Source organism: Borostomias antarcticus (assembly GCF_949987555.1).
Source record: "Borostomias antarcticus genome assembly, chromosome: 17".
Classification (NCBI taxonomy): domain Eukaryota; kingdom Metazoa; phylum Chordata; class Actinopteri; order Stomiiformes; family Stomiidae; genus Borostomias; species Borostomias antarcticus.
The window spans coordinates 20,203,197-20,222,560 of record NC_140250.1 but is presented as its reverse complement, the minus strand read 5'-3'; the positions used below and the strand labels follow the sequence as shown (position 1 = coordinate 20,222,560).

At 45.4% G+C, this 19,364-nt stretch overlaps 2 protein-coding genes across 2 annotated transcripts in view; one reads left to right on the top strand and one right to left on the bottom strand.

The window, feature by feature from the left end:
* Positions 1-352: 352 nt before the first annotated feature.
* stam2 (signal transducing adaptor molecule (SH3 domain and ITAM motif) 2) lies at positions 353-12,173 on the bottom strand. Its single transcript, XM_084451708.1, has 14 exons — positions 12,036-12,173; positions 10,311-10,395; positions 9,895-9,970; positions 9,155-9,250; positions 8,231-8,377; positions 6,802-6,868; positions 6,494-6,686; positions 6,286-6,380; positions 6,065-6,150; positions 5,371-5,458; positions 5,084-5,138; positions 4,616-4,760; positions 3,057-3,220; positions 353-2,762 (listed from the first exon to the last, which is right to left on the bottom strand). The coding sequence occupies exons 1-14, from the start codon at positions 12,073-12,075 to the stop codon at positions 2,564-2,566; spliced, it is 1,536 nt and encodes a 511-aa protein (XP_084307834.1). The 5' UTR covers positions 12,076-12,173; the 3' UTR covers positions 353-2,563.
* Positions 12,174-13,224: 1,051 nt separating this feature from the next.
* Positions 13,225-19,364, top strand: part of hacd2 (3-hydroxyacyl-CoA dehydratase 2) — a 9,578-nt gene continuing 3,438 nt past the window's right edge. Inside the window, exons 1-4 of the mRNA XM_084451717.1 lie at positions 13,225-13,426; positions 14,904-15,021; positions 15,771-15,789; positions 16,242-16,330. Of these exons, the coding sequence (XP_084307843.1) occupies positions 13,302-13,426; positions 14,904-15,021; positions 15,771-15,789; positions 16,242-16,330 (351 nt within the window). The 5' untranslated portion in view covers positions 13,225-13,301. The remainder of the gene's footprint in view (positions 13,427-14,903; positions 15,022-15,770; positions 15,790-16,241; positions 16,331-19,364) is intronic.

The window sequence follows — 19,364 nt, the reverse complement described above, 5'->3', positions numbered from 1 at the left end:
CTTTGGCTCAAGTCACGTCTTTCGTAAAATGGTGTGATACAAACGCATGCGGCACTATCTCCTGATAATGTAACATGTGGTTCTACTGTAGGCTACATTACATCATGTGCTGTGAGTATAATCAATATATAGCATCTCTAACAATCATTTACTAATATCTAGTTCCAGATGCTCTGGCTGTATGGTAGCAATGATAAGCCGTATCCTATATTAAGCCTATATCAACCAAACTTTTAGCTTAATTTAAAAGGTTAGATATTAATAAGACTATATAATGAAAAAGCAACAATAAAATGGAAAAATAATTTTGAACACAGGTACATTTTATTTCAAAGAATAGAGTTCACTGTGTTACAAAAGGATTTTTAAAATGAAAACACAAGATAAAGAAGGACCTTGATGTTACAAAACATGGAGTAGCATGTTGGCTGAAGATAGGAACGTTCCTGGAATCTTTTTAAATATATAGAGTTCTAGATATAAAGCAGCTTACGGGTTGAATTCCTGTCCCAATGTTGTTTTTTATTTAGATTTCTACATAAAACAAGGCATCCAGTGGTAAATAAATGTTAACAAAGTTAAGGTGCAAAGCCGACGAAACCAGATATTTTACATCTAATATACAATACCTTTTAATAAGGAAAGTACAGAAAATAAAGTGTAGACAGCTCCTATCTGAATTATGTCCTACTTTATCCAGCTACAGGAAAATAAAGCAAGCTGCACAGAGTCCAGGCCCTCGTGTAAAACCTCATAGATTCAAAACCACCACCAACATCTCAGGTCAAACTGATCATGGGTCGATCTGTCTCAGACACTACAGTCCAAACGGCCAACTGTCACTGTTGGACATGTTATACACACAGTACTGGGAAGCCTGACACATTTTGTTCTCCTTGCATTTGTGATCGAATAAAGTAAAATAAAAGGCTAAGGGAATTAAGTATAATCTTACACTCATAAAAAATATATTTGATCACAATGATGTAACCTAAAGGGATATTTATAAAAAAAAAAAAAAGGGAATAAAATACAATAAGTACAAGCATTGAAATCAACTACTGTACTTCGAAATTAAAGGTTTGACTGCAAACAGTAATGCAATGTAGAAATGTGCTGCATTTGCATATCAAAATGTTTTTGGAGTTGAGGAATCACAATAGAGTGGCACGGTGGCTCGGTACTTTGCACTGCTGCCTCACAGCAAGGGTTCGATTCCCGCATGGGGCGCTGGGGGGGGGGGGTGTTCACCCCAGGCCTGCTGTGCTCAGGTGGGACATCTCCTGAGCCTTTCTGTGTCGAGTTCTCCCCACACTCACATGGGTTTCCTCCATAAAGAACCTCAATATATTAAAGAGAACATATACAGAAACAGAACAGGCTGTCCTGTCCCTGACTAAGACTTGGACTGGAGCATCGCAGCAGCGTCGCCACCCATTGTAAGCTTGTGTGCTGTGTGTCAAATCGCTGTATGACGATAAATAAACAATTTCCTTTCGAACGTATGTTGAGAAATCTGCAGGTTGCTCTATATAAAAACATGATATCCCACAGCCCATGTAAATGACAAGCAGACAGGCAGGCATGAGTACAAGTTATAAACATGTTGATAGGAGAAAGAAGGATGACCACTGTTTGTGACTGAAGGTATGGGCTCCTCTTAGAATGGTAAAAGTCTTAACAAAATCAATGTCATGTTTAGCAGAGACCACCATTTTCTCTTCAGGCTACGTCTTCATTACAAAGATACGATTTTTGTATCTGAATCCCATATTCGAAAAGTATGGTAAACAATTCAAAATCACGCCGACATTTCACATCAAGAATTCATCAAAGAAGCGTACATACACACACGCACACTCACAACATACTTCATCTTTCTCTTGACTAACTCGCTAACACCCAGGGAGAGTGTGGAAAGGCAGTGGTATGGAAAGCTAATCATAGAAAGTCAGATCCTATAGAACCAAAGAAGAAGACACCATATAACTACAGTATGTACTATGTGTAGCACTTCATGAGGTTTGACCCGGAGCAGGGTGATCTAATGTACAGTGAAGGATGCTGGTGAGAGGGATGTGACAGAACCACCCAAGCCTGGCCAGGCGGCCATCTTCTTATATCCACTAGCAAGTCAGGTAAAACCAGCCAAACAGACATTTAAAAAGATGCTGATTAAAACAGAAACAAAAATCAACGTTTTAATAAGGGCAACATCAACGACTCCTGTGAGAAATGATGGGTCCTCCTCACCGATTCGTAAGGGAACACTCGAAAAGGACGCCGGGAGAAATGCATGCATTTCCCCCACTGAGTTTTACACTGTTCATCCCTTCAAAAATGGGCCTTATCTGTGTGTGTGGTGTCCCGTGCCGTGGACATCACTTCCGCCGGTGGCCAACGACATCACTTCCTCTTATGGCGCTCAACTACGTACGCATGCCATCATTTTATCCCAACCAGGATTGAGAGGGAGGACGCTGGGTGAGAATTAGACGCTCTATTGGTTCTGCTGTGGTGGGTTGCATTTTGCGGGGGCGGGGTTATGTACACCGACGCGGCCTTACAGGAGAGGCTGCTGGTAGTAGGCAGCTGGCTGCTGCTGCTGCTGCCCGGGGTGTGACGCCACTGCCATTGGGTAGGAGGCCGGGGGCATGTTGGAGTTAGCATTCTGATAGGCTGACATGTCCATGGCCACGCCCATCTGGTGCGGGTAGGCGGCGCTGGGAGCCTGGGCCATGTAAGGGCCATTCATGCCACCGCTGGAAAAAGAAGTGAGTAACGTTAACTAGGTACAAAGACGACGCTGTCTAGGGTGTATGGGTTAGGAGTTAGTTTATGACTCAGTGGGAAGACCATGGGTCAAAACCTCTATATTAAATCACTTTAATTACTTATCTGTGCTTGATTGTTCATGTCTGGCACAGTGGAACCAATGAGCTGTTCGCAATAATGCAGTCACCACCCACCTGGCACTCCAGGCAGACTAAAGCAAACGCTTATGTGAATGAAAGGGTTTCAAGAAGTATGTTGACCCCGGTCTGGGCGAGGCGTACCTGATGTACTGCGGCTGCGCTGGCTGAGTGTTGGGGGCTGACGTGACGTTGGGGGGGAGAGAGTGGAGGGGTCCTGGCTGGTCGGCCCCCATGTAGGGGGGGGCTGGGGCTCCCTGGGGCATCCCTGGGGGCATGTACGAGCCCCCCGGCTGGCCTGGGTAGCCCTGAAAAGGGGAAGAGAGAGGGAGAGAGACCGTAGCAGTGTTAAATATAAGTCTTCATGGTCATACTCTGTTTTTTGTATTCCTTTGCTTGGCACCTTTGTAAAAAGGTAAACCTAGGTCTCAAAAGACTAAACCCTCCTTAAATAAAGGATAAATGCAATAAAAAATTAAAAAGCTGACCAGGCAGATGTAAAAACTAGGTTAGAACTACCATTCCTGAATAACACATGACTTTGCTAAAGTGAAAAGCCCTCACTGAAGGTGCCGGTGCAGTGAAGGTGAGCGTGTTCTAAAAATGGACTTGTGTCTAATTTTACAACAACAAAAAAGAAAGGGGACAGAAGCCAAGCGGCGCAGAGCCTCCGGTACAGGCATGACCGCTGAAGAGGCTATTTAAACCCAGCCCTTGGGGAGAGACGGGGACATTCATCACGGTGACAAAAACAGCACCGCAAACAAACTAAACAAATCAGACACGGGTACACACACTCCGCTGGGAACACGGTTCTCAACCGTCTCTAAACTCAGGACATGCTGTAGTGTGTTGCCTCCTTTCCACCAACGCAAACCTAATTCTGGTTCAGGGCTGTTGCTAGGGCCAGTTTGCAGTTGGTGCATCTTGCAAATCTTCTAAGAAGCGGTTGGCTTTTCCACGGGCTAGAGAGTCATGTCATTAAACTTACTTCATTAAACTTTATTGTACAAGGGGCACCGTTACAGACCAGCTAAGTAGCAGTTAGTTGAACCCGTTCTCAGGGCTGAGAGCCAGGATCTTTGCTGTCGAAACATGAAAAACTGGTTCAAGATGAGGCACCTGCTCTGAACTGGTGGGAAAGGGGTATGTGGGACACTGCAGGCATTAGCAACACACTCTCAGTGTAAGATCTTCAAGTTATTATGGGATAGTTGTAGATCTCATCCTGCACGCCCACCACAGCGAGACAGGGGTTTGCATCTTATACTGGAGTCTTTCATATCTGTGTTGACTATTATCCGTTTTTCAAAAATAGAGAGAGAAGAGAGAGAGGGGGAGAGAGAAGAGAGGGGGGGGGGAGATGGAGAGAGAAGAGAGAAAGAGAGAGAGGGGGAGAGAGAAGAGAGAGGGGGGGGAGAGAGAGAGGGGGAGAGAGAGAGAGAGACGGGGAGAGAGAAGAGAGAGAGAGAGGGAGAGAGAGGGGAGAGAGAAGAGAGAGAGGGAGAGAGAGGAGAGAGAGAAGAGAGAGGGGGAGAGAGAGAGAGAAGGGGAGAGAGGAGAGAGAGAGAGAGAAGAGAGAGAAGAGAGAGAGAGAGAGGGAGAGAGAAGAGAGAGGAAGAGAGAGAAGAGAGAGAGAGAGGGAGAGAGAGAGAGCGATGCTAGACAGGAGCCAGCTGGCCATGGCGCTGTGTCCCTCTGACCTGCATAGCTGGGCTGGGTGCATAGTGGGTCTGGGGCTGCATCTTGGAGTAGGAGGAGTAGAAGGGAGCTTCGTTCATCAGCTTGTTATACAGCTCCAAGGCCTCCAGGACTTTGACGTTGAGCTCCGACAACTCAGAGTGTTTCCTGCCAGACAGACGAGAGAGAGAGAGAGAGAGAGAGAGAGAGAGAGAGAGAGAGACAGAAGATAGAAAAGGGGAGAGAGAGAGAGAGAGAGAGAGAGAGAGAGAGAGAGAGAGAGAGAGAGATTACATTTTGAGGTAAGATAGAAAGGAGAAATGGTGTTGGGAGGGGGCGGTTCTGGACGAGGGAGGGAGGGGGGGGGTGACTGTATGTCATCGCCACACTCGAAGGACAAAGACCCCTGGATGCCGCCCAGGTGATAATGACCCCTCAGCCGGTAGCGAGGTCTACGCTCACGTGCGCGGCGAACGCTGGATCGACCTTACCTGTCAATCTCTTCCAGTTTGTCATCGATCATCGGGTTCATCTGCTCACAGGCACCTGAACGGGCAGAGACATTCACACAGTGAGGGAGACAAACCTAGCACCTGAACACGGAGAGCGCAGAACATAGCACCTGAACACGGGGGGCGCAGAACATAGCACCTGAACACGGAGAGCGCAGAACATAGCACCTGAACACGGGAGAGCTGAACATAGCAGGCCCATCTGCAGTGCCTGGGGCTGCTGCCGGGGGAAGGGATTTATAGGGACATAAAAGGCTAGTTTCTACCCTCCAGCTGGACCAGTTCTGGGCAGTCGGGAGCAGCATCAGCAGGGTCGGTGTTCTGAAGAAGATGGAGTGTTCTGTCCATCTTTTCCTACAGAGAGAGAGAGGAGAGAGAGATTGAGAGAGAGGAGAGAGAGGAGAGAGAGAGAGAGAGTGGAGAGAGATTGAGAGAGAGGAGAGAGAGAGAGAGAGAGAGAGGAGGGAGGGAGAGAGGAGAGAGAGAGGAGAGAGAGAGGAGGGAGGAGGGAGGGAGAGAGAGAGAGAGGAGAGAGAGAGAGGAGAGAGAGGAGAGAGAGAGAGAGGGAGAGAGAGAGGGAGAGAGAGAGGGAGAGAGAGAGGAGAGAGAGAGAGAGGAAGAGAGAGGAGAGAGAGAGGGAGAGAGGAGAGAGAGAGAGAGGGAGAGAGAGAGAGGAGAGAGAGAGAGAGAGGAGAGAGAGAGGGGAGAGAGAGAGGCTAGAGAGATTGAGAGAGAGGAGAGAGAGAGGGGAGAGAGAGAGGCTAGAGAGATTGAGAGAGAGGAGAGAGAGAGTGGAGAGAGAGATTTAGAGAGAGGGGAGAGAGAGAGAGAGAGACAGAAGATAGAAAAGGGGAGAAGAAGAACACGGGAGAGGAGGGAGGGAGAATGAGAGACGGATGGAGTGATCCCAGCGGACGGGTCCCTACGTCTGAACAGCGGGTGGCGCCGTTCTCCACCCACCTCGTCGATGAAGACGGGTTCGGGCTCTGCTCTGGCCGCCTCTGGGCTGGGGTCCTCGGGGGTCGCCGGCTTCTCCGCGAACGCCACTGAGGGAGGTAACAGAGGAGAGTTTCATCCTCCGGGCCCGACGCCGTCACGTCACTCCCCTCATCCCAGAAGGGGCGAGAGGCCTGGGGTGGCACGGTGGCGCAGTGCGTGTGGAACGGCCGAGGGAAACCTACCCGGTTCAGGCTCCGCGTTGAGGTTGCTGGTGACGAAGTTGGACGGGAAGAGGCCGACGCCCCTGTGGTTCTCGCCTTTCCACCAGTTGGGGTCACTGTGCAAAACGCGTCGCGCGGTTTTTATCAGTGGACAAAATGTACACGCTACGCTAGCGTGGGAATAAACGCCGCTCGACGACGCGCTTAGTGACCGCCGGGCGTACGCTACCTGTCGTCCAGGACGAGGATGAGCTCGCCGGTCTTGAAGGTCAGCTCGTTGTCCTCCGCCGCCTCGAAGTCGTAGAGGGCGCGCACCTTCATGGAGTCCCGCCCCCCGTTGGTGTTGAAGGGGGGGTCGGTGGTGACCACGAGTGGGCGGGTCTCCACCTGCTGCTTCTGCTCCTGCAGGGAGAGCTCGATGGCTGGGGGGGAGGGAGAGGGTTTATTTTTGTCATGTACGGTACGTCAGCCGGTTAAATATGAATAACTGCCTGTGTGCTGCGCTGGGAGTGGAGCTCATCTGGACGCTGTCTCTACCTTTGGCCAGGTCGTCATCGTCTGAGGCTTTGCTCACTGCAGGTGGGCTGACCTTAGAACTGGACCCCTGCGGTCAAGAATGATGAGGTGATTATGGAGGGAGAGGGAGGGAGGGAGGGGAGGGGGAGAGAGAGAGAGAGAGAGAGAGAGAGAGAGAGAGAGAGAGAGAGAGAGAGAAAGCAGCATAAGCTGTGATGCCATCTCCAGGAGTTAATAAGTAATACAGCAGACAGCACTATAAAACATCTGCGAGACGCACTAAATGCAGCTCCATCCAAGAGAAACACACGCCACCATAAAATCCAAAGTCATCACACGCAACAGTGGCCAGGGGACAGCTGTTACGAGATTTGAAGCAGGAACTGTTATTTGTGCAAGGCCCTGGGCAAAGTCCAGCACATTACTGACACACATTTCCCCAGCGTACATAACAATCATTGACAAACATGCCAAGACCACAAGGCAGAAATTGAAATAAAGCTCCCAAATGTTCTGTTCTATGTAATTATTGAAGGAATTCTAAGCCTCCAAATGGACAGAGTCCAGATTTTCCATCAAGTATGTGAGAGGAAATTCCATTAGAAGCTCACCCCCTAAAAACACAGGACGTAGCTAGCCCCACCCAGGGTCTTTACTGGCAACACATGGGAGAGCTGTGAGGTCAGACGTACATGGAGGTAGGTAGCGATCGACTAGGCCTAGGAGAATAGAGTACACTCATTTTCTTGTTTCTGCCACTCATAGACTGGAGTCAGGCTAAACAAACAGAATGAGAGGGAGGGAGGTGTTGTGTGGTATCGGGGTGCGGCCCGGAGCTGAAGCTTGGATGGTGATAAATCAAAGTGCTATTATACTCTCAGAGATGGCTTCCTAGGACACGGGTTACATGGACGCCCCTCCTGGGCTTAATATGACATTCAGTGGGTGAGAGGGGTAGAACGTTTTTATTTTATTTTTATTTAACCTTTATTTAGACTGGCAATCTCAGTGAGGCACATGGTCTCATTCTCAAGAGAGACCTGGTCAAGACAAACAGCTGCAATAAAACACAAGTTACAGACAGACAGACAGACAGACAGACAGACAGACAGACAGACAGACAGACAGACAGACAGACAGACAGACAGACAGACAGGACATTCAATACAGAGACAAAATAGAACATAAAACATTTTAATGCACAGGGGCCAAAGTGAAAGACTGCTTATACTAAATACAAGAGCAAACCCCAACAGACACTCTCCAGTGTCCCTAAAAGTAGTTCAAAGTCCCCTATGGGAATCAAGCTGGACAGCTTCAGTTCCTGCCTCAGCGTGTTCCAGGTCGAGGTGGCGGTTGAGGTTGATGTGCTGAGTTACGCACACGTAAAGCTTTTAACTAATAGAGAAAGGTGCAAAGCAGAGTCCATTATTATCCTGAATCTTCTTACCAGCGAGCCCACGGGGGGGAAGCTCACCCCATCCTCTCTCAGGGACTTGATGGTGGCACTGATGAGACTGAGCTGCGGATCCTTCTGGAACTCTTCCGCCCACTCCACCATCAGGGCCTTCAGCTTCTCACACACCTTGTTGTGGGCCTGAGGGTTTAGGGATTCAACCATAGAGCTTTTCACTTGACCAAAAACCAATCTGTTCATCTATTATACACATACACGCTGGGAAGAAGGGGTGCAATCTAGTGTCTGTACGGTCACCATAGAACCCCAGGACAACGTTCTGTAGAACCCTTTCATGTCTGTAAGGTTCCATCAGGGTTCTTCCTGGCTCAGAATGGGTCTATGGGTCTATGTTCTATTCTCTGCTGTCGGTATGACTGAGCTCACTTTTCACAATCGCGGGAAATCTCCATGACTCAAAATGGATATGAAGATATAATAATCCAAGTCTATTAATTATCTCGATTACTTGTGGTCCGAACCATGGACAATGCAAGAAAGGGCTGCGCTTGAAACAAGCTATCAAACACATTTGGAGAGGATTTCAATTGCTATTTTTATTCTAATTTTGCATTTTGGACCTGGTGATTTTCCTTTGGCTCTGACTAAAATCTCTTTGGAGGGCATCAAAAAATCGTCTATGCAGGACAAACCTGCATAGCCCGCTTTCAGGTCAGAAAGAACCCTTTAGGGTTCCAAACAACATCTGGTAGAGCTGAACCGGGTTCTATTTAGAACTTCTTTTTATTATCATTATTTAGAAGAAGAAAAAAAAACTTTTTATTTTTTATTTTTTTTACAAATGGTTCTGTATAGAACCCATTTCTAAAATACGCGCTAACAAAATAGCAGCAACTGTGAAAATGACACCATTTCAGCAAGGTTGGATTGAATTCACGCCCCGATGACTCAACATACCTTGCTCAGGACGCCTCGCACCTCACTGGCAAACTCCCGCGAGCAGATCTCTAGATGGAAGATCCTCCCACTGTTTGCAACACAGGCACCAAGCAACTGCAACAGATGAGTGACAGATCAGCCCACTGGAACCAGGAAGCAGAGCTATCACACTATCTCACACAGTATTCCAGATACTTTTCATCCTGGCCTGGTTTGCATAGCATCCTTTTGGATTATAGCTGAGCACATGACTTGGTTGAGATCATCATTGCGTGGCTTTATGACAGAGCAGCTGAAGTTGTGAGTCATGGAGGGAAAATGGCTAATCACTGATACAGTCAGGTGACATCCTTACTCATGGTGACGCGGGGAGAATGATCACAGCATCACTTTCTGTCAGACTGCCCTGAGCAGCAAAGCCAGATCAGTAAAATGTCCCCAATGTGTTGGACCCTGGGGCCCGTACAGTAGGAACTCCCGTGTGGAGGGGACTAAACTGTGTCCTAAAATGCCCTCATAACACTGGGGAAGAACACTGCAGAGGCCTGTACCAAGAAGACAAACTTGACTGTTGTCCATCTTAGACCGGGCTACTCCTAACAAACGTCCATGGCTATCCTTATCCTCAGGTCTAGCTGAACATAAGAGGGTGGTAGGTCTTCCTACAGTCTGGTACAATCATCCTGGGCCTCTTCCACGCTGCTTCTCAGAAGCATGAGCTGTATCAGCAAACAGTGCCGAGGTTAATAAGAACTCACAGTGAGGGCCTGCATGGCCACATGTGGGACCTTGTGGTTGACTCTCTTCATGGTGGATCTAAGGCAGTCCTTCGCTCTGGAGAAAGACAGGAGCAAAGCTTTGAGATGCAGAAAGCATGGTAATGATAACCAAATAGTAGGGACCTCTCGGATTCTGAGCTCAATGTTGCTCTGATCAAATGGTCAAACCATTAGGAATAAACTTCACCCCTCTCACGTTGAGTGTTATGGAGTTATAATGGCTTTCAAGCAGCACCCCCCCCACCCCCCCCCCCCCCCCCACCCCCCCCCCCCCCCCCACACACACACACACACACACGGAAATAAGATCCACATGCTTTCAGTATGATAACCAGTTAGAGCTCTAATGCAAGCAAAGTAAACAATGCTGTTATTTTTACGATGTTTCATATTACCCGTTGGGTGTTGTCCCAATCTTGTCACAGATGTCCATAATGAGGCCCCAGTCATCTACTGTGTTGGTTTCATTGGTTGCTTTCTCTGAGAATGTGACAGCCCATAATGAATATGGTTAAATGTGAGATTCATTGGCTTACACAGTGAAATCACTCGGCTCACAGCAATAGTGAAACATTATCCATCATTCCAGGGAAATGTGTCACATAATTAGCCATATTCCAGCTTTGGCCAACACATTTCCACTGGAGCTCTTCCTCAACCCATTAACTGCTATTCAGGGGATCAATGTTTAGTTTTACAAGACTGACGATGTAGCAAGCAGGTTATTCCTGAAAACTGTCTGCATTGTGCTGGTATCACACGATAGAAGTACATTTGCATGTATTATTTGCATTGATCAGCCAGCACTAAGATACGGCCAACGTTGTCGCTCTGAGTATGAGTCTAGGTAACTGCGTGTATACACACAACTGATTAATACAAGAAAAGAGATAGCTACACCTTCCTTGCCCAATTTCTACGTTTTACAATAGCTAAGTAAGTTACTTGCCAGCTAATGTTTCAGGCAAATACTTCAATCAATCAATCAATCAAAGCTTTATTTGTATAGCGCATTTCATACCCAGAGGCAACACAATGCGCTTTACAGAGAACAAGGGAGGTGGGCATACGACCCACTCTCTACATATTCCAGAGGGAAGCAAAAAACCAGTAATCAGCCGGGGGCCAGATAAGTGAGCTGTAAAAATTCTTCCCTGACCCCTCTCAACAAGGCGATCGAGCAAGCTCCTGGAGTATGTTTGTCTACCGGCTAAGAACATTTATAAAGCAATACATTGCATTAAATTACATTTCAGAGTAAGAGAGGCTAATAACATCATAGGAGAGACATGGCAAACACTGGTGTATGTCTGTGTGTGCATAAATTCCAATACTTGTAAGGGTTTGACATGGGACAAACTGTCAGTGTGTGGTTAGAGGCTCTTAACCACATACTGACAACTGTGTGGTTGGCTCTTATAACCACACTGACAGTTTCCCCTGTCAAACCCTCCAAGTAGTTGTGTATACACGCAGTTACCTAGACTCCTTCTCAGATCGATAGACAAGCTAATGTTTGCCGTATCTTAGTGTAGCTGATCAAAGCAAGAGGTCTTTCCTCAACAACTAGGTGAGCTCATATAATCCCATCGTTAGGTTATTTTATATAATCCCGTCTGGATGATGGAGCGTTGCACAATAGCTACATGTTTAACTCACAATCAGAATAAAACCCTACATCTCATGAAACTAACAACACAACAAGTGATATTTCTTCTGTGTTGACAGCCTGACATGATAACTGTCATTCTATATGAGTGGATCGGTGTCTAGAGAACTGCTCCTAACGTTAGCTAGCATGCTAGGGGCTAGGTGACGTTAGCTAGCATGCTAACAAGCTAGGGGCTAACAAGCTAGGGGCTAACAAGCTAGCATGCTAACAAGCTAGGGGCTAACAAGCTAGGGGCTAGGTGACGTTAGCTAGCATGCTAACAAGCTAGGGGCTAACAAGCTAGCATGCTAACAAGCTAGGGGCTAACAAGCTAGCATGCTAACAAGCTAGGGGCTAACAAGCTAGCATGCTAACAAGCTAGGGGCTAGGTGACGTTAGCTAGCAGCTACATGGCTAGCACTCATGACTAGGTCAAATAACAACGAGAATAATAAAAAGATTAACTTACCGACATCTTGGTCAAACGGATTCTGAGTGAATAAAGGCATGACGACTCTTTAGAAGCAAACAGATGTTTTATAATGATGAATAATAGACTATCTCTTAATCCACAGATATCATCCCTTCCTCATCCATCCAACTCTTCTCTACCAGTTGCTCTTCCGTAAACTGGGGTGTCCATGCACATGCCTGGGTGTTATTCTAATTAAATGGAAAATAATAATAGATATATCTATGAGTTATAATTGTGACATATGTGGTGTTAGACTTTATGAAATGTTTTCTGAATACACACCTAGATCTGTAATAATAATAGGCATGTACATAGACGCCTCTGTTGGGGTCCTAAAAATGTAATGGAGTAACACTGCCACTTGTCTATGCAAATGCCTGGATGTTATTTTCATTAAATGGAAAATAAAAATAGCTTTATTCCGCACATACGTATCTATAAGTCATAATTGTGACATATGTGGTGTTAGACTTTATGGAATATTTTATGAATACACACCTAGATCTGTAATAATAATAATAGGCATGTACATAGACGCCTCTGTGGGGGTCCTAAAAATGTAATGGAGTCACACTGCCACCTAGAGGGCGAAATAATAATGAAATACGACAATAATACATGCAGCTTTTATTATTATAAAAAGAAGGAATACTATTTGTATAGCTTTAAAGACACAGTATAAAGATTTAAATCTCGTGTTGATGGTGAAGATATCTAAATCGAGATCTGTTAAAATACATATTTATTATTCTAAATAATGTAGTACAATCTTCTGTATCATTTTTTTAATTTTTATTTTTTTTATTTTTTTATACATCTTTATTAATCAAGGTACAAAACAGTACAAAATGTACAGTACAAAACAATACAAATTAGCAACAATCAATCAATACAAAGAATGAAATAAAACAAATTTAAAAATAATACAAGAGCCAGGGTACATATATCAAGCCTTTCACACAAACAAATCAAAGAAGGAGCACAAACTCACTGTCTTCGTAGCCTTCTTATTATTGGAGGAAAAAATAGTCTTTATGTATTGTTTGGTTTCATTTTCTAGAGTTTTGAACAGGGGTATCATGTTATTATTCTGTTTCCCCCTCACCCAGAGTGTTGTGCGTGGTGCTGCTGCTGTAGGGGACGCTGTTGCTGTGCACAGACCCTGGATCAGCCCTGGATGTCCTGGAAACCCAACCTTTCGTTTCCTGAGTCTGTGAGCAGATCAGCACCAGCACCCTGAAGCGGGTTGGGTTTTCAGTCATGTCAGCACCTGCTATGGGGACCAGCAAAACGGCGCACAGCGATGCGAGCCAAAAGAAAAAGAGGGGACCGGGTGCCCTGGCCACAGCGTATCTGGTTATTTATAACGTGGTGATGACAGCTGGGTATGTAGCCATGTTTTGATGTATTAATCTGTTATTAATCTGGACTTCCTGGTGATAATCCCTGACCGGATTGAGGCACGCGCCTGCAGAGAGACACATTTAATTTAATTTAAGAACTAATTTTCTGTCTTGATTCGATAGAGAAGTAACACCGAACAATGGGATCACTTGAATAGGACACGTTGTCGTGCGTTTTGGACACGTTGTCAATGTCGCTGCAATTACACCCTGGCCACCGTCAGGTTATATCAGTGCACTATTGTGACTTGTACGTTAACCGAGAATGTAGAATGGTCTGTGGTCTGTTGCACGAGTGCGGATAGACAATTGATATAAAAACTGGTAATAATGTCCCAAGTAAATATGATTTCCTTATGCTAAACGTATTTTATTATCTTTTCCCTGAATGTTGCTTACAGTGTTGATATATCTCTTCATGAATCACACAACACGAACACTATTCATGGCATCAGACTAACTTTGCAACAGCCTACCCTTTGGCTGGGTCATGGGTCATAGGTTCAGTTTGTTCCTAATGCAAGCAGTATTAGCAAAACGGTGGAGTGACATGTTTGGCTGAAATGTGACAGGCCTGTATTTGCTTAAACTGCAATAGCTTGCAGTTTCACACAGATATTGCACAAGTGAATGGAGGGGTTTCTGTCCCAACCAGTAATATCACATTGCAGCAGCAACAACCGCCCCTTCACTCTCCTGATCCTGTCGGGTGAAGCTGGGGTGGAGTCTAGTACATAGAAATACTATTCAGGTGTAGACCACAGCCTTGTTTTGTATTATTCACTAATCAAGCCATCAAAATAGGCGACTGACCCACACTTTAACAACTCATATCATTTTGTTTTTTGTTATGACTTACGTTTATAGCCTCAAAACAAAATAAGGCCAAGATATAATATGAGCCTCAAAACAAATGAGGCCAAGATATAATATGAAATTGTGCATGTAGGGTGGCTGTGGTTCTAGAGGTAGAGCGGGTCGTCCAATGACCGACGGTTGTCAGTTCGATTCCCGGCTCCTGTCTACATGCTGAAGTGTCTCGGAACCCCGAATTGCCCCCAATGAGCAGGCGAGCGCCTTGCATGGCAGCTGCCGCCGTTGGTGTGTGAATGAGAGGCCATTGTAAATCGCTTTGTCCAGTAAGGTCGAAAGGCGCTATATGTAACCAGGTGAATTGTAAACCCTCGTGGAGTGAGGTAGTCCTCTGAGGGCGTGGTAGCGAGTAGCGGGTGAAACTCACTCCCCTAGTTAAAAGGTCACGACCCTGCCGATAGGGATATGGGTCTTGGCAAAGTTCTTAGGACATCCGACGTGCGAGCACAACGCCGCAGGTTCACACCCTGGACAACACATTAACATGGGGTCAAACTAACTGTTGAACACGACGCAGAGCGAAATGAAGTCGGTCACATATATAAGTGCAGTCTGTTGACTATCTAGCATGTTTGTGTAATTGTAGGTGGTTGGTGATAGCTGTGGGACTGGTCCGTGCTTACCTGGCCCGCGGCAGCTACCACGGCCTGTACTACTCCATAGAGAAGCCCCTGAAGTTCTTCCAGACCGGCGCTCTCCTGGAGGTGGGTAAAGGTGTTGCCTCTGCTTCACACCATAGGGTCAAAGGTTAACCCTAACCTTATAGGTTGCTATATATACTGTAGTACACAAGTACATACATATGATAGTAATCATACAGTACACTCCTTAATATTGAACAGTCATTCATACTCACTATGTCTACTAGTATGGAAATCATCCATTCAGAGGTAGCCTGTTTATTTAGAGAGGAGCTGAGTGACGAGACTCTTCTTATCTCGCTGGTATGTCACATACGCCCGCGATCCAGAGGCAGGGATTCTGTTTGACCACAGTCTTGGTTAATGTATGGCAGACCGACAAAATAAAAAACATACATTTATTAAGTTGAGGTGCAGATTGAGGAATGAGTTGTAAGAATGGAGATGAATGCCGCACACAGGAGCACTGGGGAGTTTTAAATAGAAAGTGGTCAGGGCCTTCCCAGGGCCGACCCATGTGACACACAGAGGTTACACACTGTGTGGAATTTCATTAATTCCATTTAGCGGCGCTGTGTTATCACAGAGATAAGGAGCGATCAGACCTTCTGTACAGTAGAGTAACCGAAGCTCTACCCACTGCTCTTACACCATGAAAATACAGCGTTCAATTACAACATTCACATTTCCTGTGATTACAACATTCAAATTTCCTGTGATTGAAAATTAATGAGTGTAGCCTTTACACAGATTGAAGCCTGAAGCATGAGAATGAATTGTATCCTTAATGATTGTCTTTAATTCTTTCTCAGATATTGCACTGCGCTGTGGGTAAGTTCCTCTCCCCCTGGCTGATCTGTTGTCACTAAACCAAACATATGGACGTGTACATACTGGTTACCACAGAGTGGGTGGATTATGCCACAGCTAATCTATCCTGATGGTGCTAATGTGATAATAATGACCGCTCCTCTGTGGTGATGACGCTCTGGGTTCACAGTCCGCTCCTCATGACGCGGGACTTAAAACGACAGTAAACCTGGCCTGTCCCTTAACGAGCTCTAAGCACACAGCTCTGTGCTGCCACCTGCTGGCCAGGGCACAGATGCTACACTCCTTTCATGCCAGTATCACTGTTGATGATCTTTTCTGTTCTAATTGTAATGTGTATATTGATATCGGTATATATTTGTAATAAAGGGCTCATCTGCCAAAGAGACCTTGGTCTCAGACTGAACTTCCTGTCTAAATTAATGCATGAATCATATCTCTCCGTTCTCCAGGAATCGTGCCATCGTCAGTGGTTCTTACCGGCTTCCAGGTTCTGTCTCGAGTGTTCCTCACGTGGGCTGTAACACACAGCGTCAGAGAGGTGTGTAAGCTGCTTCCTGTTTGCCGTGTGAATGTTGATAGGTCTAATTCTGTACACCTCTCACCGCATCACGCTCCTTCAAATCATTCATTCCCTAATGCTGGGATTGCTCATCGGATCTGTCTGCTGTGTTTTTTGTAATGTTACTGTAGGCTCAATATCATTGCGGTTTGGATCCATTTTCAATTTCATGCAGTTATAACTGTTGATTTGAGAGCAGACTGAAGCAGGGTATTGACGCCTACTATAAATAATGCCCCTAGATGTTATGTCCTCATCCCAAGGACAGACTGCCTCGCTGAGGCTCCAAGGTGTGTAAGCCTGGAATAGCAATCACGCTTGAAACACACACTGTTAATAACACTGACATAAACTTTCTATTTGTGTGTGTGTGTGCGTGCGCGCGTTTGTGTGCATGAGAGAGTGTGTGTGTGCATGAGAGAGTGTGTGTATGCATTTGCATCTGTGTTAACCAGAATGTGTGTTTTGCATTACTCTGCAGTGTTTTGAGTCTCTCTGTGCCCTGGTGTCTGAAGTATAGACCTGTAGTATAGACCTGTAGTATAGACCTGGAGGCAGAATACTGTAGTATAGACCTGTAGTATAGATCTGGTAGTATAGACCTGTAGTATAGACCTGGTAGTATAGACCTGTAGTATAGACCTGGGGGTAGAATACTGTAGTATAGACCTGTAGTATAGACCTGTAGTATAGACCTGTAGTATAGACCTGGTAGTATAGACCTGTAGTATAGACCTGGTAGTATAGACCTGTAGTATAGACCTGGGGGTAGAATACTGTAGTATAGACCTGTAGTATAGACCTGTAGTATAGACCTGGTAGTATAGACCTGTAGTATAGACCTGTAGTATAGACCTGGAGGCAGAATACTGTAGTATAGACCTGTAGTATAGACCTGGAGGCAGAATACTGTAGTATAGACCTGTAGTATAGACCTGGAGGCAGAATACTGTAGTATAGACCTGTAGTATAGATCTGGTAGTATAGACCTGTAGTATAGACCTGTAGTATAGACCTGGTAGTATAGACCTGTAGTATAGACCTGTAGTATAGACCTGGTAGTATAGACCTGTAGTATAGACCTGTAGTATAGACCTGGTAGTATAGACCTGTAGTATAGACCTGGGGGTAGAATACTGTAGTATAGACCTGTAGTATAGACCTGGGGGCAGAATACTCTAGTATAGACCTGTAGTATAGACCTGGTAGTATAGACCTGGTAGTATAGACCTGGGGGTAGAATACTGTAGTATAGACCTGTAGTATAGACCTGGTAGTATAGACCTGGTAGTATAGACCTGGGGGTAGAATACTGTAGTATAGACCTGTAGTATAGACCTGGTAGTATAGACCTGTAGTATAGACCTGTAGTATAGACCTGGGGGTAGAATACTGTAGTATAGACCTGTAGTATAGACCTGTAGTATAGACCTGGGGGTAGAATACTGTAGTATAGACCTGTAGTATAGACCTGTAGTATAGACCTGGGGGCAGAATACTGTAGTATAGACCTGTAGTATAGACCTGGTAGTATAGACCTGTAGTATAGACCTGGGGGTAGAATACTGTAGTATAGACCTGTAGTATAGACCTGTAGTATAGACCTGGGGGTAGAATACTGTAGTATAGACCTGTAGTATAGACCTGTAGTAGAGACCTGGGGGCAGAATACTGTAGTATAGACCTGTAGTATAGACCTGTAGTAGAGACCTGTAGTATAGACCTGTAGTATAGACCTGTAGTATAGACCTGTAGTATAGACCTGGGGGTAGAATACTGTAGTATAGACCTGTAGTATAGACCTGTAGTATAGACCTGTAGTAGAGACCTGTAGTATAGACCTGTAGTATAGACCTGTAGTATAGACCTGTAGTATAGACCTGGGGGTAGAATACTGTAGTATAGACCTGTAGTATAGACCTGGGGGCAGAATACTGTAGTATAGACCTGTAGTATAGACCTGGTAGTATAGACCTGGGGGTAGAATACTGTAGTATAGACCTGTAGTATAGACCTGTAGTAGAGACCTGTAGTATAGACCTGTAGTATAGACCTGGTAGTATAGACCTGTAGTATAGACCTGTAGTATAGACCTGTAGTATAGACCTGGTAGTATAGACCTGTAGTATAGACCTGGGGGTAGAATACTGTAGTATAGACCTGTAGTATAGACCTGTAGTATAGACCTGTAGTATAGACCTGTAGTATAGACCTGGGGGTAGAATACTGTAGTATAGACCTGGGGGCAGAATACTGTAGTATAGACCTGTAGTATAGACCTGTAGTATAGACCTGTAGTAGAGACCTGTAGTAGAGACCTGTAGTATAGACCTGTAGTATAGACCTGTAGTATAGACCTGTAGTATAGACCTGGGGTGCCAACAAACTGCACGGTTCTGTAGCTTTAAGCCCCAAACGCACTGGAAGAGTCATTTGACTCTCTTCATTTGACTCTCCTCATTTGACTCTCCTCATTTGACTCTCCTCATTTGACTCTCCTCATTTGACTCTCCTCATTTGACTCTCCTCATATGACTCTCCTCATTTGACTCTCCTCATTTGACTCCTCATTTGGCGCTCCTATGGCGCACTGCAGGCGTCAGCTTTGATAGGGAGCTGATTTAATTTAGATTGATTTGTCCCCATTTGACGCTCCAAAATGTAAACAAGTTGGGAGTAGAAGCGTCAAGGCAGCTTGACTCGCCTCAATAGGCTTTTGGTGCGTGATCGGCCATTTAAAACAATTGGTGTACTTCAAAACGCTAGCGTCAGACTCTTCCAGTGCGTCTGGGGCTTTACACTCAAAAAAGGGTTCTATATGGAATAATATGGAATAATTTGTAACAATAAGAACTCTCAGAACTACTGGCCTATGGTTCCAAATACAGTAGAACCCATGTTTACTCCATGAGGTGCTGTTTGGTTCATTCTGACCTGAAAAGGGTTCTACGTATATGGAACCTTCTTCTATTGTTACAAATGGTTCTGTATATCAGATCACCCTTTTATTAGA

Excerpts from the sequence above, each read along its gene's own strand:
- stam2 (XM_084451708.1), bottom strand. The coding sequence starts at position 12,075 with ATGCCTTTATTCACTCAGAATCCGTTTGACCAAGATGTCG. Across the intron at positions 9,971-10,310 it reads ATTGGGACAACACCCAACGG|AGCGAAGGACTGCCTTAGAT; the intron begins GTAATATGAAAC and ends GTCTTTCTCCAG. Across the intron at positions 5,139-5,370 it reads AGAACTGGTCCAGCTGGAGG|GTGCCTGTGAGCAGATGAAC; the intron begins GTAGAAACTAGC and ends CTGCCCGTTCAG.